This window comes from Coturnix japonica, chromosome 15, assembly GCF_054131305.1.
Source record: "Coturnix japonica strain WE chromosome 15, WE-NBRP24, whole genome shotgun sequence".
Lineage (NCBI taxonomy): Eukaryota > Metazoa > Chordata > Aves > Galliformes > Phasianidae > Coturnix > Coturnix japonica.
In genome coordinates this window covers 15,698,297-15,725,992 of record NC_140677.1, presented here as the reverse complement: position 1 = coordinate 15,725,992, position 27,696 = coordinate 15,698,297, and the positions used below count along the sequence as shown (strand labels likewise).

The following is a 27,696-nucleotide window of genomic DNA, read 5'->3' as shown; positions in this document are numbered from 1 at the left end:
AGGGCTGCCTTGGAGCACGGTGTCTGTGTGCCACATGGTGCGTTCCTGGTCACCCAGCTGACCCCAGTTGACTCCAGTGGTTTTGTATTAAGGAACAAATGAGCTGTGCATGTTGTGTTACTAAAGGAGCATGGCACCATGCCCCCATGCCTAATTAAGCAGCCTGAAACAGGAGCTGCAGCAGGTTTTGCTGAAGGCAGCTCCCTGAGCACCAGGCTGTGCCCCACAGTGGGTGCCGTGGGGGGTCTTCCTATGGAAACATGTCCCCACTGCACAGCACCCAGATCCCAGCAGGAGTTTGCATCCCAGCTCCAAGCACCACATCCAAATTTAGTCCCCCTGCATGTTCCTATGGGGCTGGGATCTTGCTGTAGGGCAGCACCTGAGCTGGACTCACAAGGAGAGCCGCCTCCACCAGCATGGCATGGAAGTTGCCTTTGCCCATGTGAGCCTGCAAATCCCTTTACAGATGGGTAATTAACAGCTTGTTGTGACTCAGGAGTTTTCTCTGCTGCTTAATGTGCTGTGATTAACCTCAGTGCCTGGGTCCTGCTGCCCAGACACTATGGGAAAGCATGGGGCTGGGTCTCCGTTGGAAGGGACCCCTGAGGGCCACCTGGTCCCAGTCCCTGCAATGAGCAGGGACACCCACAGCTCCAGCAGTGCTCAGAGCCCCCCGGCAGGCTGTGTCCCAGGGATACATCATCTCCCTTCAGCCCCACAGCGGGCAGTGGGAGGCAGCGATTCATGCTGAGGTGGTGCAGGGATTTGGCTGTTCCTGCTGCCATCCCCTGGGAGCAGGCACAGATTATCCTGATGTGCTCTCAGGCCATTACACAACCTGGCACTTCCTCGTTTCTTTCTCTTTTTTTTGTTGGGTTCGTTTTTTGTTGGTTTTTTATTTCTTTTAATTTTTTGTGACGTGCCGCGTTGGTGCTTTGTGTGGGAACACGTTAGGACACTTAATCGAGCGTTTAATTGGCTTTGTATCTCTGTGTTTCTGCTGGGGTTGGGGACTGCAGAGAAGTTGTGATTTTCCAGCCATGGCAGCAGATCCTGGACTTTCTGTCTTGGTGCCCATCCATCTCCCAGCCTGCGCTGTTTCTCATTGTGAGCCCAGCAGCACTGTGCAGCCGTACCCCATAGCCCTCAGCACCTGCAGAGACCCCTGGAACCAAAGGATGGGGAGAGAAGGGACTGGTGCCATTGCTGATGGGATTACTGCTTGGGATGTGCATGTGTTTGGCTTCACTGGGACCCAGAGCTGGAAGAAGCCTGTTTTGGATTGCCTGGGGGTGCAACAGTGCTGGCTTCCTCCTCCTCCTCTGTGAGCCCACAGCAGGGACGTGCACTCCTGCCAAGGCTGCGGTGCTCTGCTGCTGTGCCATTTACCCATGTGGGTTGCCAGGGGGCTGCTGCCCTGCCAGCCTTCTCACTTCTCCTTGCAGGAATCGCTCTTATCCCAAACCCTCCCGAATCTGGGAGGGCTGAAGGCTGCCTCACGGGTAATTTGTCAGACGTGCGGGTCAGGAGCTGGCTGGAAACATTTAATTAAATGTCTTTTTGTTGCCGTTTGCCACTGAGTTGAAAGGAAAGCGTTTCCCCTTTGATTCCTGGAGGTAAGAAGCCCTGGCAGGGGCCAGGTGCAGGTGCTGGCTGGCAAAGCCCTGAATGCTGGAAGCTGCTTTGTGATTTATCTGCGCTGCTTTTCTGCTCTCTCAAAGGAAGCCCTCAGGTGTGCAGTGAGCTGTGTGCCAGCCCTTTGCAGATGTTGGAGCCCCACAGGCACTCGTGGCCCATTTTCCTTCTCCCAGGCCCTGGCACACCTGCATCCAGACTCCTGGCACTGACAGGGTTCAGCTTTTCATTTGTTCAGAGTCATGAAGTCTCATTTCATACGTGAGGCTGTAAGGAAGTAATCAGAAGCCTGGGGGGGGCTGGCAGGGAGGCATGTTTGTTAACACAAATGATTGCAGTTAGGAGCAGAGGCATCTATGTTGGTGCTTCCACTTGATCCCGCAGCAATTGCACTTGCAGCATTGGGAAAGAACATGCACAAGTACTCGTTGCTTCCTGCTTTGCCAAGAGTTGGTAACTGTGGTACTGATGCAAGACGAAGGCAGGATGAGTGATGAGCACTTCGAGAAAGGGTTGCAGTTTCTGATGCAACCCTTGCAAAATGCAGGCATTTGTGCAAGTGCCGAGCTGCAGGAGACACTCGGGCTGCCAATCCCTGAGATCCCTGATACTGCAGGCAGAGCCCTGATGGGTGCAGGAGTGGAATGGGGTGGGCTGGGAGTGTGCAGTGTGCTGAGCAGCTGCTGCTCCCCTGGCAAAGGGTTCACTGGTGCTCCAGAAACCTGCAGGGAGCCTCCTGAGCAGCAGGAGGGAACAGAAGACTCCTTTCTAAATGCACTTAGAACATGTGTGTCCGGGGGGAGCTGGCTGTGGGGGGCAGAGCGCAGTGATGCTGTTGGCTCCTGAGGGTGTTCCTGCTGCTAAAAGCTCTTTAGGTGCTTCTGGAAGCGATTCACCCACAAAGCAAATAGTTTCAGCTAATTAAGAACCTGTTTCCAAAAGCCCCCGATGACACTTTGCAACTTAAACAGTTTTCCATGTGCTTGGAACAGAAGCAGCTTTAAGGGAGCAGCTGCTGCTGTTTCCCATTGGTGCCATGCGATAAGCGCTGCGTTCCCTCTCCTCTGTGCCATCCCAGTGGGATCTGAGGACCCCAGCGACTGCAGGGGATGGGGGCAGCCCTGGAGCTGGCCCAAGGGGAGGACCCCAGCCGAGCCAGGGCACCTCCTGGCCAGGGCTGGAAGCTTTCCCAGGGCTCTGTCTCTGCTTTGGGTCCCTCTGTTTGTGCCTCACCACGAGGTTGTGCTGAGCCAACGGCAGCTGTTCCTGCGATGCGGTATTTGGAAACCAGGGCATGTTTCTCCCACATCTTTGCTCTCTGTGCCTGGAGTTCCCACCCCAGCCCTCAATGCTCCTCCTGGCAGTGCCATGAATATGCGCCGAACCCCCCCCAGCCGAGCTGAGATCTTGCTGCAAAAGCATCCTCCCCACTCCTGCTCTGCACCGCTCTCTTCCCACCGCCATCTGCTCTGCCTGCTAAAATAAGGCCGTGCCGCGGACACGCTGTGCCGTGCTCAGGAACCCCAAGCGGCCCATGGGGCTGCAGGCAGCTCAGCACAGGGGCATGGCATGCAGGACCCTCATTGGTTGCTTATGCTGTAGTGTGGGGCCAGCTGCTGCCCCCAGAGCTGTGGGTGTCTGGGCAGAGGGGGACACAAAGGCACCCCAGGGGATGGACGAGTGTCAGCTTCCTTCCTGCTGCTCCTCCTTTCCCCAGCCCAGTCTATTGCAGCTGCGTTTCTCTGTGGCTTTTGTGGTCATTTGGGGTTTGCTTGGTTGGTTGTTTTCTTCCTTTTTGCGCTCTGTGATATTTTTAAGGGTACATGTGGAGCACACAGCACCTGATTCGCAGTGCTGCTGAAGCAGAAGAGCACGGATTGCAATAGGCTGCAGTTGGCTGGGAGCAAACATTCTCACTGCAGACCTGGTTAGGGGATGACGTGTGCCATTGGGGCGCAGGGATGGGAGCAGGACTGCGGCTGTGGGACACGGTGGGGCTGGCTGAGCAGGCGGCGACGCACGGCACAGCTCAGTGGTGTGAAATTCCCATCTTTATGTAATTTCCCGACTCGCTGGAAACTGTTAAGCATGACCAGCAGTCATCTGTTTGCTGAGAGCAAATAGCGCGTCAGGAACAGGCGAGCGCAGCAGAGCCAGGCAGCAGTGCCTTAACGCACGTGGGCTTGCTGTAGGCTGGAGGCGGAGGCGCGTGCCCGGCGTGGAGCAGCAGGTTTCTGGAGCACTGAAGCACACTGGGTGCCTCGCCTCGAGGGTTTGCTCAGCTCAGTTCTCCCGTGGCTGCAGGGATCAGAGCTCCTGCGTGTGGCTGTGTCTGCAGGGAGCACGTGGGGAAGGAAGAGCTGCACGTCAAGCCGAACATCCGCGTGGTTAAAAAAGTGCTTACGGCCATTTTATGTGCATTGCACAGTTTCATTTTTTTCATTTTGGTTTGGTTTCTTGGCTTCATTTTGATGTTTCTTTTCATTTTATCTTGTCTTGGCTGAACTAACAGCCCTGGCTTTGGGCACTTGCCAACAGCTGGGCTTCTTTGCACCCATAAGCACTGCGGTATGCAGGAGAGGAGGGGGTAACGAGGGTCCCCAAATACCTCTGATAGCATCAGAGGATGCTTCAGTCGAGCTTCTAGCCTGATTTGTAGGTGTGAGAAGGAATAAGCTGCTTTGTAACGAGTTAAATTAAAGCAAATTCTTTACAAAAGTTCATTCTGAAGATGATGAAAAATATGTTGGACCCACCAAGATGGAGACACCCTCTGTAGGTGTTTTGTGGGATCCCACGTGTGCCCACCATGGCCTGGCTATGGGGAGTTTCATTCCATGGGGTGTCCTAGTGCAGGGAGCATGGAAGGCACCAGTACAGAGAGGTGCTGGTGTGTGTGATGTGGGGAGTGAAGTGGCTCATCCATCTTTGCTGTAGCAATCTGTGTTTCTAGGTTTTCTGAACCCTTTGGTGTGATGGATTATTGACCTGTACACAAGTATGAAAGGTTATGAGAGTTAATTTTTCAAGCTTATCGCTTTATTTATTCTGTAAAGGTAGTTCCTTTATTTATAATACTTGTGCTGCTGGCATTGGAATTGGTGATCGTGAAGCTCAGAGGACAGTGAGGTGTTGGAACAGGCTGTCCAGAGAGGTTGTGGGTGCCCTGGAAGCATTCAAGGCTTGGATGGGCCCCTAGGCAACATGACCTTGTATTTGGCAATCTTGCCCATGACAGGGGTTGGAACTGGGTGGTTATCTGTATGGTCCTTTCCAACCTATGCCATTCTAGGATTCTGTGAAATCCACAGGAGCACTGGGATGTGTACATTAATGTGCTGTGGGCAGGCTCACAGCCCCAGCCAAAGGCAACCTCTCCTGGGAAAGTGCTGTAGTTAGTTTGAAAACTGAAAGCTGTACAGAGACCACTGGGCATCAGCTCGTGATGTCCTCAGCTCCCAAACCATGATACAGATGGTTCCCCAGCGTGCTTCGAAGGTGCTCCATTGTGGTCATGAAAGAGGCTTGAACCCAAAGAAAAGGTCTGCAAAGGTTGGGGTCTGCAAGGGAGGATGCAGGTTTCTGTCTGGTTTGCAAGTGAGTGGCTGCTGCCTGGCAGATGTGAGGCTCTCTGCAGCTCAGAGGAGGGCAATCAAACAGCTTGAATTGGCTTTTATCAGAGACAGAAAATTGCTCGTTGGGTGGCTGGGTGTTTTAGTCAACACAAGTGCCTGTGAAAAACCAAGGTTTTGATTAAATAAGATTTCTCTCTCTCTCTTTTTAAGGACTTTTTATCCCTCTTTCTAGTGGAAAAAAAAAATGCTTAGAATACTGTAGTTCTGTTCAGTAGTTTTGCTGTCTTTCTATTTACAGGCATTGTTTTGCTGCAGTCTTGAAATCTCCCCCATCCAGGTTCAGAGAGGTGTAGTTACTTCATCAGGCATTGTGCATGGTGATATATCACACAATAGCAGAGTGGCCATGAAGACATCTCCCACCAACACTTTGCCCATGCCCTGATGGGAGTTGTGAGATGGTGACCAGGGTGTGGGCTTCACGGTGCCCATTGCCTTCTCCTGGGCATTATTGATATGCAGACAGTGTGCAGAGATCCTCCCGCTACTGGTAACCTTGGCTGAGAAATACATCCTGATAATGTGGGCTGTTAAAGATAAGGCTGCCTGGCAGGCTGATAAATCTGGTTAAGAAGTGCTACTTCGCAGAGTAAATTACAATGCACACTCAGATCGATTTGAACAAAAATGAACAATATATTACTGCTATGTTGATGGGGATGGAATAAATTCCCCCCTCTGTGTTGCTGGGTTTCGGCATCTCAACTTTTAGCTCAAGACTTGCTGAGGATATGGGAGCTGTGCTGGCAGCATTGACATCACTTCTGTGTGGCTAACAGTGCTCATCATGGACTGGTCTGTAATGAGCTCCAGCAAGGGGCAGCAAAGGGTCACAAAAGGTGTAGAGTGGTCTCAAGTTGCACCAGGGGAGGTTTAGATGGGATTTTAGGGAGAATTTCCTCATGCAGAGCATGGCCAAGTGTTGGAATGGGCTGCCCAGGGCAGTGGTGCAGTCCTCATCCCTGGAGGCATTTGAGGGATGTGTGAGCATAGCATGAAGGGACATGGTTTGGTGGCAGGGCTTGGTAGGTCGGGTTGATGGTTGCGCTTGGTAATCCTTAAGGCTTTTTCCAGCCCCAAAGACTGTGATTCTGCATGTGGCAGAGCAGGGTACTTCACATTTAGCTCACTCAATGGGAGAGCCTTGGAGTATCTCTGCATCCCCTCTGCCCAAAGCAGCCTGTGTGATATATTGCTGCCCCCGCAGCTTTCAGCCTCATATACACTATCATACTTCATCTCATGCCTGTGGCACTCTACTCTGCCAGTATCCCATAGGACTTTGAAGCCAGTGGTTACAACCTCCTATCCATGAGCTCCCCTGCTCCTGCTGGCTATGCTCAGCTCTGTGTGCCCCTCTTCCATTGCCTTGTAGTGCCAGCTCCAGCCACCAGCATAAGGAAAGCTTCCCCAGAAATGAGCACTGTGCACCTACATGGCAAGCCCTGATGCTCTGAGAGCTTTCTGTTCCCCTGTTTCCCAGCAGGGCCTTTACAGAGGTTAGTCTACAGATGACCCATGGAGCTCCAGAAATGTCACGGTAGAGGAATAGAGGAGAATACAAACTTGTCTTCCTTGGGACAGCCATTGCTAATCTTTGAAAAACAGACCAGGCCCTCTTCTGATTTAATGCTGCTGGCTGTGTTTTATTGTGAACAGAAAATCTCCTTAATTCTTCATCCTTTTGGATTCAGTCTCTTGGAACTGAGCTGGGAGTTAATTTAGCTCTTTCTCCAAGATAAAAAAGAAAAGGAGGACATAGTAAGGCTCAGTGAAAAGAGAGGGAAAAAGCGCTTTTAGCATCTAAGACTTGCTCTCATTCCTCATATTTTTCTTACTCTTCTGTGGCATTTTGTTTTTCTGCCTGTTATGAAGTGTGCCAGGCTGGACCCATCCTTTTTTATCCTTCGGAACCATGGACAGGTACCGGGCCGAACGTTTTCTTTCTCCCACTCCGTAGAGATGCCAACCTTGCATCAACCTCCACCACCCACAGCCATGCTGGCAGATGGCTTTTCTGCTCCCAGTTCCTTGTGAGAGCTCGGTTGTCCCACAAGGGCTGGGACACACGGCTGTCCCCAGGCTGCACTGCCTCCCCACACCGCACAGATGTTATTTCTCCAGCAGCTGTTTGCATTGCTGGATGTGCGTGTTGCTGTGGCAATGTCATTAAATGGACCCTTCCCAGGGGAGATGGATGCTCTCATGCAGCCTTGGGATATGTGCTGGGGCTTCTAGATGAGCCAAGAGCATCAAAATTATCTCAATATCTGACTGAAGGGTGGTTTTTTTGTTGTTTTTTTTTTCTTTTTTTGTTGTTTATGGTTTTTTTTTTTCTTTTAATTTAATGAACTGGAAGGAAATATGTTGAGTGGGGAGGGATGGCTATATATATTCTCCAAAAGCACCAGTTTCAAAATTTTGGACAGCTGTGTAACCGTTTTTAGCAGCCCCTTCACACAGCCCACGCAGCACCCAGAGCTTGGAACCGGTCTCATTTGGAAATACTCTCACTTGATTGCAAAATAGTTTAAGTCTTTTAACTTAGAAACACGTTCTTGAGACTTGAGAAGATTTTTAGCACGGAAAATACAGAAGGTGCTTCCTGGCACAGAGAGCTGAGCTGCTTTGGGAAAGGGGTGTGAAGTGCGTGGGGGCAGAGAATTGAGGTGAACGTTGGTGACTTTGGGTTGTCACAGCGAAGACCCCCAGGCTGCAGGGGCACAAGGGCACAGGTCAATGCTACCTGTGCTGGCAGGCACATGGCCTGGATTTTCAAATGCTGAGTCAAGCGGTTTTTGTCTTGGGAATAAGGTGCTAATTGATGGTAGCAGTAATTACTTGTTAGAACAGCCAGGTGCTCCAGTTCAGGTAGTTACAACAGAAGGAGGGATGACACCTAGAAGGGATGGAGGTGGTGCCATGGCCAACCTGATGTCCCCTGTGCACTGGGAGAGCCCTTCCCTGCTGTCCCTCCCGTTGTGGCCATGCTTACCGGGCTCGTCCCGCTGGTGCCGGCATGCAGTAAACCAGACTTGGCAGGCGCATGCTCGTTCCTCGAAGGAAGGCAAAGGGAATGCTGCTATTACTCATCAGCCAAAGGCTTTCAGCTGCATTAATCCCTTGCTTGGCCAGTGCGGTGTGTGGCTGTGGTGCACACAGTGGCTGCAGTCCAGTGCTGCTGGGCATGGCAAGGGCTGCTCAGCTCCACTGGTCCACCCTGCCACTGCCCACCACTGGGTGCAGCACAGGGGCAGAAATGGGGAAGGAAAATCAACGCATGTGATTTTTCTCAGGGGAGGAGAAGCTGCGTCAAGGTCTGATTGCAGGGAGATTACCCTGTGCTGCTTTTAATCACATTATTGCTGTGCAAAGGGCGATGCTACATCATCATGGCTGGAGCAGAGCCAGGCAGGGGCTGTATCCCCCCAGCCTGGGAGGGCTCTGGGGATGGGTACCAACATGACGATGCTGGGGACCATCGCTCCATTGTGCTGCCAAGTGATCTGTTTAGCAATGGGCTGAGATAACATCAGTGTTTTTTGGCTGGGCTAATCTGTGAGCTGTGCTGGCACTGATGCTCACCCGGTTCACATTAATGAAGCCAATTAGTGTAGAATAGACTCTGCCAAGGGACATACACATAGTCCAGCGCTGCTGGACCCTGCAGACAGTGGTACCTGTGGTTTCATGCTGCTGTGCTTGCTCTGTGTGTGGGGCACAATGCAGCTGGGAAGCAGGGCAGAGAAACACTCTCCTCCTCCAGAGAAACACTGGGAGACTGGCAATTGAGCTAAAACTTGCCCTATAGAATGGCTTGGGTTGGAGGGGACCTTGAAGAGCATCTGGTTCCAAGCCCTCATGGGGCTTTTGGTTGGGAAGGCAGCACTTGGAAAAAGACTAAGGAAATCCCAAGCTGTATTATTTATATTAGAGATCGTGGACTTATCTGCTATCCCCCAGAATTGAGTCTTTCCCACTTTGGTTGTTCACAGTGTAAGCCAACCCCAAATAGGGGAAAGTGCTGGGCAGGGGTGGCATAAACAGCCCCTGTGGGTGATTGGACCACAGTGCATGTTGGGCTCATCCTTTCCACTGGTTCCCACCCAAGGAAGTGCTCATTGGCACCCATGGAGGGGCGTCACATGCAGCCCATGGAGGGATTGCTCAGAATGGCTCCAGAGAATTCAGCTGTGCCAATGAGCTGAAACTGAGGGAAGAAGCATTAGCTGGCATTCGGGCAGCAGCATCCGGGGAGCAAAATGAATTACAGCAGTGATCGTGTGTGAGGAGCTGGGAGAAAGATCCCTGAAATGGAGCAGGGCTCATGGAGCCGTTCTGCAAGGCTCTTGCTGTTAATTTGGATCTTGATTCAGATAGCAGAAGTGTTTTCCATATTTCCCAGGCACCCATCTGTCACCACAATGAGCCCCGCGCAGGGCTTGTCAGCAAATAAATGAAGCATTGGTGGGAGATTCGCCGCGTATAATGCTGGGAGATGAGATCTGGCTTGTAGGATACTTATACCTCGCGCCGCTTATCTGATTTTGTGCAGCCTCTGTGCCGGTATTTTAATATCTATCGCTTGGAACGTGTAAAATAATGCCGAGGAGCACAAATAACAGCTGAGCTCGGAGATGAGGTGCAGGGGGGGCTCTGTGGGCAGCATGGGGCTGTGCCGGGGGGTGGCTGTGCTGGCACGGCTGCTGGAGCTCACGGTGCAATGTAACCCGCCGGCGCCGGGGGACTCAGCGGTTAATTAAGTTGCCAAGCGGTGGCGTGGACCAAAATGATGCAGGAAGGCTTCTATTGTCGTTAATTACCGTTTTGTCGTTGCCCATTAGTAAATTAAAACAATTGCCTGGTAAAGCCCGACAGGGGTTGGCAAGCACAGCTCTGGCCAGCTGCCAGCGGGTGCCGGCCTTGGGGGGAAATGGGCCCCGTAGCCCAAATAGGAGCCGTGGGAGCTGCAATCACTGCCCATCCGGTGAGCAGGGGACAGCAGAGGTGCCCCAGTCTGGCTGGCACATGGCACTGGGAGCAGAAGTTGAGCCCACCCAGCTGCAGCCCCCTCCCTGTGCCATCACCTCCCTGCTCGCTGCCGGGGACAGGCAGCTCAGTGCAGCTCCGCAATCTTCCTGGCAGGGCTATTTTTAACGGAGAGTGTTCCCTTCTCTGGTTCCCAGTGTTGCCCTGCAGAGCTGAGCCGTCACAGCTGCACCAAGCTGGGGACAGCCAAGGGGCCGTAGGACTCCATGAGCCCCCCAGCCCTTGTGGCAGGGATCATGCTCTTGGGAGTCCTATAAGCTTCATCCCCCTGCATGTCCCCTGCCCCTGGGGAAGTGCTTGTGTGGTCCCCAGTCAAGGGTGTCCACCGGTATGGAGACAGGGACAGGCTTTGTCCAGCTCAGACCTGGTAAGCAACCTGGGGCAGCACCGCTGCCTCCCAAAGGGCCTTTCCTAACAACCACCCAAACCTCTGCTTCAATCAGCACCTACCGCTCTGCCTGGGCAAACCCAAGCCAACAAAGGCACTGGGTTCAGAGGCTGCAGCTTTGAATGTGCAGGGGCTGCCATCGTGGCTGTCCTTGCAGCGTGCTGGCCAGAGCCCATGGGCATGGAGACACCACCCCAGGTGGGACCTGACCCTTCCCCAAGCCCACTCGCCTCCCCCCATGACTTGCATTGCCCCAAAAGGGCCCAAGCAGCTGTGCCATCCCCATCACACCTGCCCTCACCACCCCACCACGTGAGGAGCTCCGCAAAGAAAATGGGATTCCTTGAAGAAAAACGAAGGGCTGTGAGTCTCTGTGAGGAAGGGATTCAATTTGTGTCACACAATTACATTTTCTTCTGCCGCCTGAAATAATTACAGAGCAGAGTGTGGCAAGGAGATCTGATTCAGAGGCAACGTGATGAGAGCCAGCTCCAAAATAAAAGAAGACAAATGCAGTCATTAGGATACAATAGGCTGCACTTGCCCCTTAATTAGACTTTCTCTTTGATTAAGCACTAATTAAATATTACCGTGCTGAAGGGTTTCTTTTATGGCCCTGTGCAACCCCGATGCGTTCCAAAGATGCTCCTGCATAGGGTGGGTGGAGGAGAGGGGGCTGTGGGGCGGGGGAGAGATTCACCTGGGGAATGGGGAGAGATGGCTTCGAGCAGCTGGCTGTGAGCTGAGAAAAGATTTAAAATGGTGAAACATCAAAAGTGAAGCAAATGTCAGGGCCCTATTCCTGGACATTCCTGTGAGGGTAAAAATAGCCCTTTGAGAACTCAGAGTGGGAGAGTGCTTGTGAGCCGTGAGCAGGGCTCCTGCCTCTCCCTGCAGGCTCTCTTACAGCCCCAGCTGCATGCTGCTTTTTCCAGGTCATGAAATGAAGGCTCTTGCTGAGAGCCTCTCAATGAGATTGTCTTGTTCTTTTCCGCACAGCGTGTACTTGGGGTAATATCTTTGGGAAGGTTTTTTTTTTTGCATACTCATGGAGCCAGTACTTTCTGATAACCTAGAAAAACAGATCCCTAAGCATTATGATTATGCTGTTAGGCCTCTGTTGTAGCAAGGTAAACAAATTGCAGCAAGAAGCTGTCTGGGACCCACCAGCAGCATGGGCGCTTGGGTTGTGATGGTGCTGGCATTTGCCATCAAGACACCATGATGTGTCTGACCTAAACCTGGGGTCCCCTTGGGGACCCAAACCTGTCCTCCTGTATTGACTTGGTTGGACTTTCCTCATGCTAAGTGCATTGTTTCAGTGTCCGATGCATTGCTGTTGATGCTCAGTTCGTTTCTATTGATGCCCAATGCATTGCTTTGATGCCCAATGCATTGCTTTGATGTGTGGTCAGTCATAGCAGCCCAGCAAGCTGCATCCCCCCATTTCCAGTGGACTTTTCAGCTGCTCTTACTCACGGAGCAGGCAGGGCTGAGCACCCCAGCCCATAGGCAGCACACCTGGAGCCAAAGGCAGGTTCAGACTTGGCTCATTCCCCCTTAAATAGTTGCTGAAGGTGTTTTGGTGTAGTCTGCAAGACATCTAGTCTTCACTGTTAAAACTCCTCCAGGATAATAAAGAGGTGGCATAAAAAGCAAGGATGATTTTCATGTCTTCATGAACTGCAATTAGGACTTATCACCCTAAGGCAAGATGGGAGGAATGGGATATTCTGATGGTTGTCAGTGCTCAGCCAGGCACAGCCCCATGGTGTACTGACTGCAGAGATCTATGCTCTTGCTGGGGATGGGGCCACAGCCAGAGCAGAACCTTGCCATCCCAGGGCTCACCGCGGTGCCCATCTCTGCTTGGCACCGGAGAAAGGGAGGCCCCGTTGGCATCGATTTCTAACACAACACTTCCTTTCCGTGTCCTGCAGAAAAACGAATGGCTGTGTCTGAACTGCCAAACCCAGAGGCTGCTGGAAGGGAGCCTGGCAGACCCTGCCCCAATGCCACTGCCTGCGCCAAAGCAACCTGCGAGCGGCTCCCCCCGGCACCAACCAGTGGCAGCCAGCCAGCGGGCACCGGCCCCCACCGAGCCGGCAGCACCTCCCGAGCGGCAGCCTTCCCCTGCCAGGAGCCTGCGGGCACCTCAGCAGAGCTGGGCCCCCAGCCCTGCCCCAGAAAAGAAGCCACCGGTGCCAGCAGAGGAGAAGCCACTGCCCAAAGCTGCCCCAGAGCCATCTGTCCCAGCGCCCAAGGGGAAGAGCATCAGCCCGAAACCGGAGGCGGAGAGCAGGGAGGGACGTGCAGCCCCTGAAGCGCAGAGGGCGAAGGAGCTGGAGGTGAGTGCTTGTCCCCTTGTCCCCCATGGTCATTGTGTTCCAGGTCACAGAGAGGCATTTTGTCACACCCGCTGTCTCCTGAAGTGGTGCTTAGAGGTCAAAGCACAGTGCTTCCCAAGAGTCCAAACCTCTCAGGAGCTTCTGTGCATAATGCAATAGCTCAGGTAGTCCTTGCCCCGTTGGTTTTAAAGGACAGTTGGAGCTGTTGTTAAATGCAAAGCTAATTTCAAAATATTTCCAGCTTGCACTGCAGAAATGGGCATTCCTGAGCTAATTCCTCTGTCTTTTACCTCTTTAATTCAATGCTCTTTGGGGAAAAAGCCCAACAGTGCTGGGATGGCTGTGCCCAAGGAGCCATCATAGCCCTTGGGGAGGGGACTGCTCGCACCTTAGTGCTCCCCAACCCCATGGGGTCCATAGTCTCCCTGCTCACAGGCTCTCAGGCACTGCCCCCACTGCTGAGTGCAACACTGCCTCATTGTACCATCAGTTATTATTCCTGCTGGTATCTGATGAGGATCCCGGGGATTGCCTTACTTCTCCAGCTAGCACTGCAGGCCTGTCCATTGGGAAAATTAAACTGCCTTTAGAGGCTGCTTGCCCTCTGGGCTGTGGCTGCCAACCCTTTGCTCCCTGCCCATACCCAGAACCAGACCACGCTCCCAGTGCTGCCTGAGGCCAAGTTGCTGTCACCTTCCCCAGGGACGTGCTCACAGCCATAAATATCCCAAGGGTTGTATTGAGGGCTCAGCCATCACTGGGTCTCTCAGAAATAGAAAATTAAAGGTATTGCCATTAGGCAGCCACCTGGTATTTGTTGTCAGGTGGGGTGGTGCTGGGGGTGTTCCTGGGGTCCCCTCCTGCATGGGGAACTCACATCTAATGCCACGCTCCCTCTACCCTGCAGGATGTGGGCAAGCCTTACCCCCCAGACCTGTCCCGCAGCCCCCAGAGCCTGAGTGACACTGGCTACTCCTCAGATGGCATCTCCAGCTCACAGAGTGAGATTACAGGGCTGGTGCAGCAGGAGGAGGAGAAGCTGAGCGGCACCGGGCTGGCGGGGCAAAGCCCTCCCAGCCCCTCCGAGCTCACCAAGTTGGAGAGCAGCATGCGGCCACTGCTGGAGGCGCGGGGGACCCCAGCGGAGCCCAGCAAAGGTTCGGAGACACGGGAGGAGCAGCGGCAGAGGCAGCGGCCCCGGTATCTCTCCATCACCCCTGAAGCCTTTGACTCAGACGAGGAGCTAGAGGATATCCTGGAGGAGGATGAGGACTCACTGGAATGGGAGAACCAGAGGGAGCAGCGGGAGAGCGTGGAGTCCTCGGATGAGTTTGGTAGCAAGCTGCGGCATGACTACGTGGAGGACAGCAGTGAGGGGGGCTTCTCCCCAGTGCCTGGACACCCCAAGAGCCGGGAGGAGGTGGCTGACGAGGAGTTCATGCGCAGGCAGATCCTGGAGATGAGCGCGGAGGAGGACAACCTTGAGGAGGAGGAGGAGGAGGGCTACGGGCGCTCCAAGTACAGTGTCCCCAAAGCTGAGGTGGAGAAAGGCAAAGAGCCTTCCTCTGCCAAGCGGCGCCTACCGCATGGCCCCAGTGGCATCTACAAGGAGGAGAGGAAGGAGGTGGAGGCAGCAGAGAGTGATGATATGAGCACAACCCAGGGGGGCCTGCGGCGCTTCAAGACCATCGAACTGAACAGCACCACCGGCTATGGCAGGGAGATGGAGGTGAGCCAGGAGGCTGACGCTGGGCTGGAGAGGGAGCCTGAGCTGGAGATGGAGAGCCTGACAGGTTCACCCGAGGAGCGATCCCGTGGTGAGTACTCATCCACCCTGCCGGCCACCACACCCAGCTACACCTCGGGCACCTCACCCACCTCCATCTCCTCCCTGGAGGAGGATAGCGACAGCAGCCCCAGCCGGCGGCAGCGCCTGGAGGAGGTGAAGCAGCAGAGGAAGGCTCGGCACCGCTCACACGGTCCTTTGCTGCCCACCATTGAGGACTCATCGGAGGAGGAGGAGCTGCGGGAGGAAGAAGAGCTTCTGCGGGAGCAGGAGAAGATGCGGGAGGTGGAGCAGCAGCGCATCCGCAGCACGGCACGCAAGACCAAGCGTGACAAGGAGGAGCTGAGGGCGCAGCGGAGGAGGGAGCGTTCCAAAACCCCCCCCAGCAACCTGTCCCCCATCGAGGACGCCTCTCCCACTGAGGAGCTGCGGCAGGCAGCAGAGATGGAGGAGCTGCACCGCTCCTCCTGCTCCGAGTACTCGCCGTCCATCGACTCAGAGGCTGAGAGCTTTGACGCTGTGACCTCCAAGCTGTACAAGTCGGGCAGCGAGTACAACCTGCCCACCTTCATGTCTCTGTACTCCCCCACGGAGAAGGTGGAGAGTGTGCAGCCCGCCAGCAAGCCCCTGAAGAGCGCTGAGGAAGCCTATGAGGAGATGATGAGAAAGGCAGAGATGATGCAGAAGCAGCAGGTCCAGCAGGCCCAGAAGGACGTTTCCTATGGTGGCACCTACCAGCAGGTTGGATACCGTGGCACCGAGGGGCAGAACGGCTTCCAGTACCAGTATGCAGATGAATACGGCTATGACAGTGGCCCCGCACGCTCCTCGCAGCCTGACTATTCGAGTTCCCTGTCGAAGCCTGGTGCAGTGTATGAGGAGATCCTGCAGACCTCGCAGAGCATTGCCAGGATGCACCAGTCCTCTTCATTTGACCTGGGTCTGGAGAAGGGAGACAAGAAGAAAGGGCAGGAGGAAGCATACCAGGAGAAGCACTTTCTGAATGCTGAGAGTGCGTATGCTGAGCTAATGAAGCAGAATGGGGGGCCCCTCACCCCTGGCACCAGCCCCACACAGCTCTCTGCTCCTGTTTCCTTTTCCACCTCTGAGGGCAGCAAGGCGATTCCTGATGTCCGGGTAACACAGCATTTTGCCAAAGAGGGACAGGACCTGGCCAAGCTCCAGAGCACCCCGGCAGCGCCCAGCCCAACTTCCAAGCCCATCACAGCTCCTTACACCTACAGCAAAGGTACCAGCGTGGTCACAACAGCAGTGGCCAGCCCTGCCAGCACACCGCGCATCTACAGCTCTGCAGAGGCTGCATCCACACCTTCCAGGAGCTATGGCCCGGCAAAGAGCACCGTCAGCTACGGCTCGCAGACAGAGGACATCACCCGAAGCAAGGTGGGGGTGGAGATCAGCGTGCAGACAGCCAGGGAGAAGCTCCAAGCGGTGAGTGACGGCAAGCCCCCACCAGCCAAGACGTACTCATTCTTCAAGAGCTCCAGTCCCCCACTCTCACCAACATCTCCCACTCAGAGTCCCACTCACGCTGCCCCCAGAGCTGCTGTGCCCCCTGGTCCCACCGCCAAGTCCACTGCTGAGTTCTCTACACAGACGCAAAGCCCCCTCCTTGCCTATGATGTCCCCACCACCACCAGCCCCTCAGCCTCCTCTCCCATGGTGGCCCAGGGGACACAGACACCGCACCGGGCTGGCTCACCTCGCCTGACCCGGCAGCAGTCCTCGCAGGATGCACCCTTCATGCTGATCACACTAGCAGCCGACGCAGCCAGCCAGACCAAGCCACCAAGCTCCTCTGCATCCCCTGCTTCATCCCCCACCAGGATAAGCCGGCAGGTGATCGCCCACGGGTACAGTCAGGAGACAGAGCAGCCACTGGGCACATTCATCCGGGCACAGCATGTGAAGGACCCATCCCAGAAGGTGCCCGTGACTTCAGGCCCTGATGGCATTGCGGGGCTGTACAGCTGGGGAGCGCTGCCAGCAGAGAACATATCGCTGTGCCGCATCTCCTCCATCCCCGGCACCTCCCGTGTAGAGCCGGGGCCCAAGGTGCCGAGCAGCAGTGCTGTGGACCTGCGCACTGCTCTGAAGTCTGCTCCCATCATCATAACAGACCAAGGCATGGATCTCACCTCCTTGGCCACCGAGGCCAGGAAATACTGCCTAACCTTGGACCAGATCCCCAGCCGGCAGTCCACAGCCATCCAGCCCCTGATCATCAACCTCAATGCCCAGGAGCAGCCCCATGCCATCATCGCAGCCTCCAGCACCACTAGCCTTGCCATCGCCTCCCCGATGCTCATCTCCCAGCCCAAGCAGCCCGTGGTCTATGGAGACCCTTTCCAGAGTCGGATGGACTTTGGGCAGGGGGCCGGCAGCCCAGTGTGCTTGGCGCAGGTGAAGCAGGTGGAGCAGGGCGTTCAGACAGGTGCTGGCAGAACCAGTGGGACAGCTGGCCCTGCACCTACCAGCAAGCCTGAGCTGCCCGCTCCTCCCCAGGCAAAGTTCTCCAGGTACAACTTACCCAGTCAAATGGTAAAGAAGGACGTGCTCATCACACAGACCAATGTCGCACATAGTGCTGGTGGCCTTCAACAGCCATTCCAGCAGGAGCAGGGCTCAGAGCTGTACCGTGCGGTGCCGGTGGAGCTGAAGACCCAGAGCCCCCTCCTTGCCCTGGGCGGCAAGAAGTCCCAGGTGATGATGGTGCAGGTGGAGGATGTGGCAGCTGGCCCAGTGACCAAAGTGCTGAAGGAAGAGCCTCCAGCCAACGTGCTGGACCTCACGGGCGTGAAGGCGGAGAGTCAGGTGGCCTGCTGTGATGTGGTCTACAAGTTCCCTTTTGGCAGCAGCTGCACCGGTACATTTAATCCCACCTCCAAGGTTCCAGAGAAGAAGGCTCCAGACACAGTCCCCAGCAGGAAGGCTGGTGGGCCCCCGTATGGCAGCAGGGAGCCAGAGCTGCCAGAGACCTTCCCATACCGGGAGCAGCCAGCACCCGCACTCTATGAGGAGCATAAGTTCTACCCCACTGGCGCCTTTGGGAGGCTCTACTCCTCCATGTCGGACACCAACCTGTCAGAACTCGGCATGAACTACTACCCACCAAAGGGGGACCAACCCTTCCATGAGGCTGCCGTGGACCTGAGCACCATGAAGCACTCCTACAGCATCGGCTTTGCTGAGGGTGGGTACCTGGGCCAAGGGCTGCAGTATGGCTCCTTCTCTGACCTGCGTCAGCCCGCTGACCTGCTGGGCCACCCGCTCCCCATGCGGAGGTACAGCTCAGCCTCCAACATCTATTCCGACTACCGCTACTCACCCCGAGGGGACCTGGCCAGCTTCCAGGAATCCAGCTTGGCCCACTACAGCGCTACGACCGCACGTGAGATCAGCCGCATGTGTGCTGCACTCAACTCCATGGACCACCAGTATGGGGCCCGGCATGCCAATGGCCCTGACACACTGTCCTATGGCCCTGGTGGTGGGGGGCTGCCAGCCCAGCCAGGGGGTGCCGCGGCTCCAAAACCCAGCGGGATGTTCAACCCATCCGTCCCTGAGACGCGGCAGGGCTTCAGCGGCCTGGCACAGTACAATGTGCCCGGTGTGCGCCTGGGTGCTGTCAGGCAGATGTTCCCATCCTCTGCCACCGTGCGAGCAGCTGACGGCATGATCTACTCTACCATCAACACACCCATCGCCTCCACACTGCCCATCACCACCCAGCCAGCCTCCGTGCTGCGACCCATGCTGCGTGGGCTGTACCGGCCCTACGGCCCACCTAGCATGGCCGCTGTCCCACTTGCCAGTCTGGCCAGGGTGCCTGTCGTCACACCCCGCATCCCGCTGGCCCCGCAGGGCCTCTACCGCTACCCAGCCCCCAGCCGCCTCCCAGCTTCCTCACTGATGGAGACACCCGTCTACCTGGGCAAGGCGGTCAGTGCCGCACCAGGTGCAGGCCCTGCTGCCAAAGCCCCCACTGCACCCACCACTGGTGTGCAGAGAGCAGAGGTGTCAGGAGCAGCGCCCCGCACTGAGCCCCCTGCAGCGGGCAGCAAGGAGGGTGGGCAGGCAGCCCCTGCGCCCAAACCGGCCTCAGAGAGCGTACAGCGGGAAGAGCGGGAGCGCGAGGAGGAACGGCAGCGCAAGCAGCAGGAGCACGTGCTGCAGCTGGAGCGGGAGCGCGTGGAGCTGGAGAAGCTGCGTCAGCTGCGGCTGCAGGAAGAGCTGGAGCGGGAGCGTGCTGAGCTGCAGCGGCACCGGGAGAAGGAGCAGCTGCTGGTGCAGCGGGAGCTGCAGGAACTGCAGTGCATCAAGCAGCAGGTGCTGCAGCAGCAGCAGGAGGAGCGGCACGCGCAGCTGGCACTGCAACGGGAGCAGCTGGCCCAGCAGCGCCTGCAACTCGAGCACATCCACCAGCTGCAGCACCAGTTGCAGCAGCAGCTGGAGGAGCAGAAGAGGCAGAAGACCATCTTCCCCCCTGCTGGTGCCGAGCCCACCAGCCGCCCACCCGAGGGGCCTGCGGAAGTGCCACGGGGCCCAATGCACAATGGACACGGGTGGACGCCAGCTGGCCAGGTGCTGCCTGGGGGTCCTGAAGGTGCCAGTGGCCCACGCTACGCTGCACCGCAGCGGCCACTCAGCAGCTCAGCTTCAGACATGTCACTGCAGGCTGAGGAGTCCTGGGAACCCGGACGGGGCATCAAGAAGAGGAACTCGATGCCGCGGCTGCGGGACGCCTATGAGAAGGAGACAGCGAGGAAAACGGCAGACAGCAGTGTGCAGACGGACGAGGAGGATGGTGAAGAGCGGTACATGCTGTCACGGCGGCGGCGGTCACGGCGCAGCACTGACTGCAGCGTGCAGACAGATGAGGAGGACAGTGGAGAGTGGGAGCAGCCCGTGCGTCGCCGGCGCTCCCGGCCCTCCCGGCACGCTGATGCCAGCACTGAGGGCAAGGCAGACGGCACAGCACGTGGCATGGCCAGCGTTGGCATCCAGACCATCAGCGACTGCTCAGTGCAGACTGAGCCCGACCAGCTCCTTCGCGTCTCGCCCTCCATCCACATCACCACCCATGACCCCCGTGTGGAGATCATCAAGTACATCTCAGCCCCAGAGAAGACACAGCGTGGTGAGAGCCTCGCCTGTCAGACAGAGCCTGAGCCACCCCCACAGCCCGGCATCGTGGTGCCCCAGCTCACAGTGCCCACCACCATCACCCCCTACTCTACCAACATGCAGATGGTCAGCACGGGGCCCCTGGACCCCCACGCCGTCCGGCAGCAGACCCTGGGCAAGTTTGAGAAGAAGAAACCAGACCCCCTGGAGATTGGGTACCAGTCCCACCTGCCGGCCGACTCCCTCTCCCAGCTGGTGACCCGCCAGCCTCCCCGCTCCCCACAGGTCCTCTACTCGCCCGTGTCCCCGCTGTCCCCACACCGCCTGCTGGAGTCTTCCTTTGCCACCAGTGAGCGGCTCAACAAGGCGCACGTCCCACCCCAGAAGCACTTCACCGACTCAGCTCAGCGCCAGCAGACGCTGCCACGTCCCATCAAAACCATGCAGCGCTCCTTGTCCGACCCCAAGCCCATCAGCCCCACCTCTGAGGAGGCTGGCAAGGACAGGTTCTCCCTCTACCAGCACCCACTGCTCCCAGGCACCCAGGTATGTATGCGTGCGGGGTCATGCTTGGGCACCCACCCTGGTGATGGCACTTTGTGTCCCTGCTTAGTGCACATCTCAACCTGTTAGGGATGGACATGTCCTCATGCCACATCCTTTCCTGTGTGTGCCTGGCCAGGATGACCCAAGCTGAATCTTTTCTGGTGACATCTCACCACTGTGAGCGGGAGAGATGCAGTCACTCGACTCGGCCCCCTCCTGCAATAAATAACCTTTCCCTTGGAGAACGGCCCCAGGAGGCACCTCAGACCATTTCAGTTTCATTAGTGCTGCAGCAATTAATATTTCAAAAGGTTGGCTCCCCGCAGCAGCTGATGGCAGCCTGAACGCATGGACACGTGGCCCTGCACCTCTGAGCAGGCAGCAGGCAGTTTCTCCAGATCTGCAGGCACTCAGGGAGCCCTGGTGCTGCACAGCAGCATGTTGTGACTATGGCTGGAGCCTGGGTATTCACATCCCACAGCAGGGTGCCCTGCCTCTCCTGCACAGCTCAGCTTTGGGGTGCAGCAGCTCATACTCCCACCCACAGACATCCCAGTTTTGCAGGTGGGGATACTGAGGCACAACCTGGCAAAACCCCTCCATACCACAGCAGCAAAGGGGAGGAGAGCAGGCAGGTGATGGGCTGTTCAGCATCCCCAAACATGACCTGCCCTGTGCAGGGAGCAGTGGGGGCACACAGCTCTGTGACAGCTCCCAGCTCAGTGGGTCTCACACCACCACCCTGCTGCTGAATTTCCCAGCCCTGCTGCAGAGCACACAGGGGTTTGTGCAGCGCATAGCAGTGCTCCTCTGCTGGCATGCCCACGGCCAGCCTGGCACTTGGCTTGCTGCCACTCTTGGTAATTATTCATAGAAAGTGCCCTGCCTGTTACTTCCATCCTATTTATTACGGCTTTATGTAAACGCTGCTTACTCGGGGCATGAGGGAACATGTGCGGGGCTCTCGACCCTGGGGGGCTGGGGGGAGTGGGGCCCACCAGCCACACTGCTGATGGCCTCCCCTTGCCTTTGCAGGTGGGCACACTGCAGTCGAGCTCTCTGGCACGCAAGGTGAAGCGCACACTGCCCAGCCCACCACCCGAGGAGCCCCACGTGGGCCTGGGCAGTCCAGCCACCCAACAGCTCTACCTGGGCAGCCTGGCCCCCAAGGCCCCTGCTGCTGCACCGGTCACCAAGGCCAGCCTGCTGAAGGAGCTGGACCGTGACCTGAAGCTGGTGGAGCACGAGTCGACCAAGCTGCGCAAGAAGCAGGCGGAGCTGGATGAGGAAGAGAAGGAGATCGACGCCAAACTGAAGTACCTGGAACTGGGCATCACGCAGCGCAAGGAGTCACTGCTGAAGGACCGGGGGACGCGGGACCACCCCTACTTGCGTGGCCTGGCCGACCGTCGCGACTACCTGTCCGACAGCGAGCTGCACAGCCTGCGCCTCGCCTCCTATGACAGCACTGGGCTGCGCCCTGCGCCTACTGCCCAATACCCCGATTTCACTGCCGCCTCCTATGGCGCATACCCCTATGCGGCCCCACCGGGGCCCCCCGCCTTCCCTGCCACGCGTCCGCAACCACCCCAATTCCCCACTGCCAGCACCACACAGGACGTCTTGCCGCCTGCCCCAATGCCTGCCTTTGCCTCACCCGCCGCCTTCCCAGCCCCTGGCACCACTTACCCGGAGCTGGGCGCCCCTGCCCAGCCAGGCTTCCGGCCCCAAAACCCCTACCAAGCCCAGGGCACCTTCGCTGGTGCAGCCAATGTGCCCGCAGCGCAGCCTGCACTCTACCAGAGCCCGTCCGACGCACATCAGAAGCCACGGCAGACCTCACTGGCTGAGCTGGAGCAGAAGATCCCCACCAACTACGAGGTCATCAGTGCAGCCACCAGCTCCTCTGCCATCCCTGACGTCACCCTCGGTGCGGTGGCGGTGAGCAGCAGCTATGAGCAGTACAAGGCTCCTGAAGCCCGGCTGGCTGACAGAACCGGTGTCACACAGGGCCCCTCAGCCAGCTTCTCCTCTGAGTCCCTTTACACCAGCCTGGAGCAGAACATTCCCCGAAACTACGTGATGATTGAGGACATCAGCGAGCTCACCAAGGAGAGCCCGGCAGTGGATGGGCAGAAAGTGGAGCCGGCGGGCACAGGCACCAACGGCCGCCATGGCAAAGAGAAGAGTGAGCTGTTGGATGCCGAAGGGCCCAGCCGGCCATGCTGCTACAGCAAGGCAGAGGAGGAATCTGAGGAGGACATCTATGATCACCATGGCCCTGACCATCGTGGGAAGAACAGCTACCACCGGGAGAGCAATGGCAGGGTGTCAGGGAGCTCGCCAGGCTCCTCCTACTACTATGGGGATAGTGAGTACCGGCACTCCTCACGGGCAGACAAGCATGGCTCTGGCATGGCGCTGCCAAAGCACTCATCCAAGAACCTGGCACCTGCCGTTGTCTCCTCCAAGCGCAGCAAGCACAGGAAGCAGGGAATGGAGCAGAAGATCTCTAAGTTCTCCCCCATTGAAGAAGCCAAAGACGTGGAGTCAGACTTGGCCTCTTATGCAGTGACAACATCAGTCAGCAGCAGCAATGTGGCCTCCAGAGCCAAGAAGCTGCAGGATGAGATCACCTATGGCCTCAAGAAGAATGTATACGAGCAGCAGAAGTACTACGGTGTGTCCAGCCGGGACCTGGTGGATGAGGAGGAGCGGGTCTACTCCAGCAGTGGCAGAACCCGCTCCTCTGGCTACGGGCTGGAGAAGTCCTCTGGACGTGATGCAGGTGGTCGCAGCAAGTCCTTTGAGCGGGAGGGTGCAGAACGGTCCCAGAAGGGTGGCTCTAAGCCCTCATCCCTTGGTATGAGCCAGAGCCGGGGCCGGGCTCCGGTCCGCACGCAGCCCTCCGAGGAGGAGAGCCCCATCAGCCCCCTGGGCAAGTCGGTGGGGGGGTCACGCTCCATGGGGGGTCCTGGCTCACAGTCAGCAGGGGACCCCTGCTCCCAGTTCTGCTCCAGCCACTCGTTGCCTGATGTGCAAGAGCACATCAAAGACGTGCCAAGGAACCACTCATACAAGCACGAGGAGGGCTACGGCATGGACGATTCCCATTGCGTTGTCTCGGACAGCGAAGGTAACGGCTACCCGTGGTGGTGAGCACCCAGAGCATGGCGCTTCCCCGGGGCATGCTCGTCCGCAGAGACACTCACGGCCTCAGTTTGCTTGACACGTGCCTTCCTCCCCCCTTTCCAGTCCTTGTCTGGGTGTTTGGTGTTGGCCGGTGGTGCTCGCGCGGTGCCCCGTCCTGTCCCTGCCAGCGCGGGCTGTCCCCTGTGTGTGTGATGAGCTGCTTGCCTTCTCCTGCCTCATTGCATGGCTTCAGCCCGGGCTGCGTTCCTGCCTGTGGAGCGAGAAATTGACTGTCGTTTGTTTTTGGTTTCTGAAGCCTATCATTTGGGTCAGGAGGAGACAGACTGGTTTGATAAGCCCAGGGAAGCGCGGTCAGAGAGGGTAAGGCACTACGGCGGCCACTCTTCCTCGCAGAAGAGACCCCCAGCTAAGCACACCTACCACGACTACGACGAGCCACCAGACGAGGACTCGTGGCAGCACGATGACTACCCTCAGCACCGCGAGCACCGGCACCACGGTGACTATGGCCGCCACGCTGCCTCCTCCCGCCACGACGAGCAGCCGCGTCGTTCAACCAAGCAGCACCCACGGGAGTCCAGCCGCCACGAGCCCCGTGGCCACACCACGCCGGCCACCACCAAGAAGGCACAGCAGCCCGAGCCTCGTGCCTCGGCACCGTACGGCCCCAGTGCCTCTGAGTACGCGCCACCATCCCGCCACCATGGTGCTGAGCCCCAGAAGGTGCCCAAGACCCCGCAGCCACACGGGACGCCCTCCCCAGCACAGAAGCCAGAGCCATCGGTCCCTGCGCAGCAGGCAGCAGGCAGGCAGCCGCAGGCAGGGCAGCAGGCAGCACGGCAGCAGCCGGCAGCACGGCAGGGCACTCAGCCGGCGGGCACAGCGCAGCCCAGGGCACAGGGACCCACCACGGGCCGGCCAGCACAGCAGCAGCCGGGGACAGGCCAGCCCACGGGGAAGGCAGCGGCCACACTGCACACACAGCCTGGAGGACACCCAGCACCACAGGTGAGCCCACATCTGCTGCATCTGCTTGCTGTGTCTGGGGAAGGGTTGGGGACCAGAGCACGTGCCACCCCAGGTGCCCATGGGGGGGGACATCCCTATGCCCCTGGCTCTTTTGGGGCGTGGAGTCTTGCTCACACTGTACTTTGGTGTTGTCCTTGTGAAGCAAAGTGCAGGCATTGCCATGGCGAGCCCTGTGCAGCCTCCCACCCAGAGAGACAGTCCCAAAGGATGCTCTGCCATCCCCACCAGGAGAGCAAGAGCTGACAGGTATCTTCTGCCTTGCAGATGAAATCAGAGCAGACGGACACGGCCAAACCCACAGCAAAAGTGCCGCAGCAGCCTGGGAGAGCACCTGCAGCCCAGCCCCCAGGAGCAGCAGGTCAGTGCATGACAGCCAGTGACCAGAGCCCAGTGCTGGCTGCCTGAGGGTCACACCACGGGACTCTCCTTTGCTGACAGCCTTCTTTTGTTGTCTCCCAGCAGACAGCAAGCTTGGTCCGAGGGCGGCCGGGACACGTGGCCCCACCGGCACAGCCACGGGTCAGCCTGGGGCAGAGGGAGAAAGCGTCTTCTCCAAAATCCTGCCGGGAGGGGCAGCTGAGCAAGCAGGCAAACTGACTGAAGGTGAGGGCTGCCACTGTGTCCCTGTGGTGAGATGGGGTTGGGCAGCACATGGGTGGCTGGGAGCCTCTGTTGGGATGCGCTGCTCCCACAACCAGGGATGCGCGAGTGCCAAAGTCTGACGGCTTTGACCTGGGGACCGTGGGCACAGTGTGGTGGGACGTGGCCTTTCTCACCCCTTTCCCACTTCCCTGCAGCGGTGTCGGCTTTTGGCAAGAAATTCACTTCGTTCTGGTGAGAATGGCAAAAGGTGAGTGCGCGGTGCCGGCGCCGCGGCCCAGAGCTCCCTGCCCCGCCGTGCCCTGACGCCATCCTGCTGCAGGAGCTGGGGAAGTGAGTGAAGATCCAGTCGCTGCAGCGGAAAAACCTATGAAGAAGCCAGGGACCTCAGCACATGACGCTGACTCTGGGTATAACGGTGAGCGGCCCCTTGACGGGGTCAAGGCCCCTCAGCCAGACAGCAGCGTCCCCTCTCCGCAGGGATGCGGCCGCATGGGCTGACCCTCTTCTTTATCTCTCGCCAGCTTTTGAAAGCGGGGTGACCCCTGGGTGCCAGACCTCCCATGGCAGATGGCGGCGAGCAGCTCCGGCGCGGCGCGGTGCAGCGTAGGGGATCCCCACGTGCCGAGGGGCTGCGCCCGGACCCTCGGCCCTTTCTCAAGATTATACACAGAGTTGCTCCCTCCAAACCCCAGCTCTGGTGTCTTCATAGGTTTTTCCCCTCTGTGTGAGCCGAGGGCTGCTCCCCATCCCCTCTGCCCCACCGGCCCCTCGGCCCCCTGCACTGCCGCCCGCTCCCCCCGTGGAGCCGGCGCGCCCCGTTAGGACCTAACACTGTTTCACTACCGAAATACGAGGCCATAGGACTCTGCTGGGTCGGCGTGGACGCGGGCTGGCCTTTGCCGACGTGGCTCCGGCCGGGCGCTGCCCTGAAGCCATGGGAAGCATCCGAAGGGCCGCGCTCGCCCTCGCCACGCAGCTGGCGCGCCCCGCCGCCGGGCACCCCTTTTCTTTGAAGAACAGCCTTAATCATCCCACTTTGAGTTCTGCGTATACCTCATCCACACCGGGAGGGGCAGGGGGAGTCGGGAGGGGGGGAGGGGAAGGGCTGGATTGTTTCTGTTTCCTTTGTATCTCGGTTTTTTGGGGTTCATTTTGTCGTTTCGGGGTTTTTGGTTTTTTTTTTTGGTTTTTCATTTATTTCACTCTCTACCAAAACCCTCTTCCCCCTTTGCTTTGTGCGATGAGTTAGCACATGGGCTGTCGTCTGTAGAAGCAATAGAGTGCAGGAGGCCACAAAAGAGCACAATCCATGGAACAAGACCAGGAGAGCTTTGCCTCCGCCGATATCCTTCCTCTTACTGTGCAATCCAAGTCCTTCTGAAGCCATTCCGCATGGGCACGCTCGGACCGGCGGGGCTCCCCATGGCACCGGGAGACGCGCCCGGCCCTCACCCGCCCCGGTGCCGCGCCGGCGCCCGTCCCATGTTCTATGCAACGAAATAACACGACTCCAGAACGAGACCTGTTCATAGCTGATAATCCGACGTCGCGTGCAAGGGTGTCATTGCAAACCGGGTAACTCCTCTCTCTCGACCACCTGTGCGTATGAAGTTCCAATTCGTGGCATGTTCGACCCACGGAGGGGCCACTTTGCCAAAGGGCAGCCATAGCGCCCGTGACCGTCTGTCCTGTCGTAGAGCATGGCTTGCTACTTCTCTGCACGGTCTCACCGCGTTTCAGTGCTTGCCGTTCTTTGCCTGGACTCTCTTCTTTTTTCCTCCCACTTTTTTCTTTTTTCTTTTTTTTCCTTTTCTTTCTTTTTTCTTTTTCTTTCTCTTTTCTTTCCTCCTCTCTCTCTCCTCCATCGGTTCATCGCCGTTACCGGCCGCGATGCGTGCACCGGGGGTTGCGTGGTGCGCTGCTCCCCACGTCCCCCGCCGCCCCCAGCGCTGTAAATAGGTGCCGGGGCGCGGCTGCACGCGGGGCCCCGCTGAGCCCCAGGAGAAGTTTACAGTGGTAAGTGCAATGCCGGCGCTCCTCCCTCTGACCATTGTGACGGTGTGCGTGTCTGCTGTGCTCCGTGAGACCCGTAGTAAATCCCCCCTAAACCCCCCCGTGCCGCGCTGTGTCGTGACTCCGTACAGAAGCTGCCCCCCCCACCCAGGTATTTCTGTGGGAACAAAATAAAAGGACTTGATATAAACCACACACAGCCTCAGACTCGTCCCTTCGTGCTCCGGGGATGGGCAAATGGAGCGCTCCCAGCCCGGCCCGCTCCGTGCCCCGGTACCGCCCGCAGGTACCGCCCGCAGGTAGCGCTGCGGTTCCGGCGGTGTCCACAAGGGGGCGCCATAGCGAGACCGAGGCCGGAAG

General features: G+C 57.6%; 1 protein-coding gene across 4 annotated transcripts in view; it reads left to right on the top strand.

The window, feature by feature from the left end:
• BSN (bassoon presynaptic cytomatrix protein) overlaps positions 1 to 27,531 on the top strand; it is a 52,563-nt gene extending 25,032 nt beyond the window's left edge. The window contains exons 4-12 of one of the 4 annotated variants that reach the window (XM_015874575.3): positions 12,651 to 13,058; positions 13,966 to 20,538; positions 21,574 to 23,674; positions 23,987 to 24,699; positions 24,985 to 25,078; positions 25,183 to 25,323; positions 25,518 to 25,570; positions 25,643 to 25,738; positions 25,845 to 27,531. In XM_015874575.3, the coding sequence (XP_015730061.2) occupies positions 12,651 to 13,058; positions 13,966 to 20,538; positions 21,574 to 23,674; positions 23,987 to 24,699; positions 24,985 to 25,078; positions 25,183 to 25,323; positions 25,518 to 25,558 (10,071 nt within the window). In that variant the 3' untranslated portion in view covers positions 25,559 to 25,570; positions 25,643 to 25,738; positions 25,845 to 27,531. Of the gene's footprint in view, positions 1 to 12,650; positions 13,059 to 13,965; positions 20,539 to 21,573; positions 23,675 to 23,986; positions 24,700 to 24,984; positions 25,079 to 25,179; positions 25,324 to 25,517; positions 25,739 to 25,844 lie in introns of all 4 variants that reach the window. The other 3 variants (XM_015874574.3, XM_085516545.1, XM_085516544.1) reach the window with 3 other exon arrangements.
• The last annotated feature ends 165 nt before the right edge of the window (positions 27,532 to 27,696 follow it).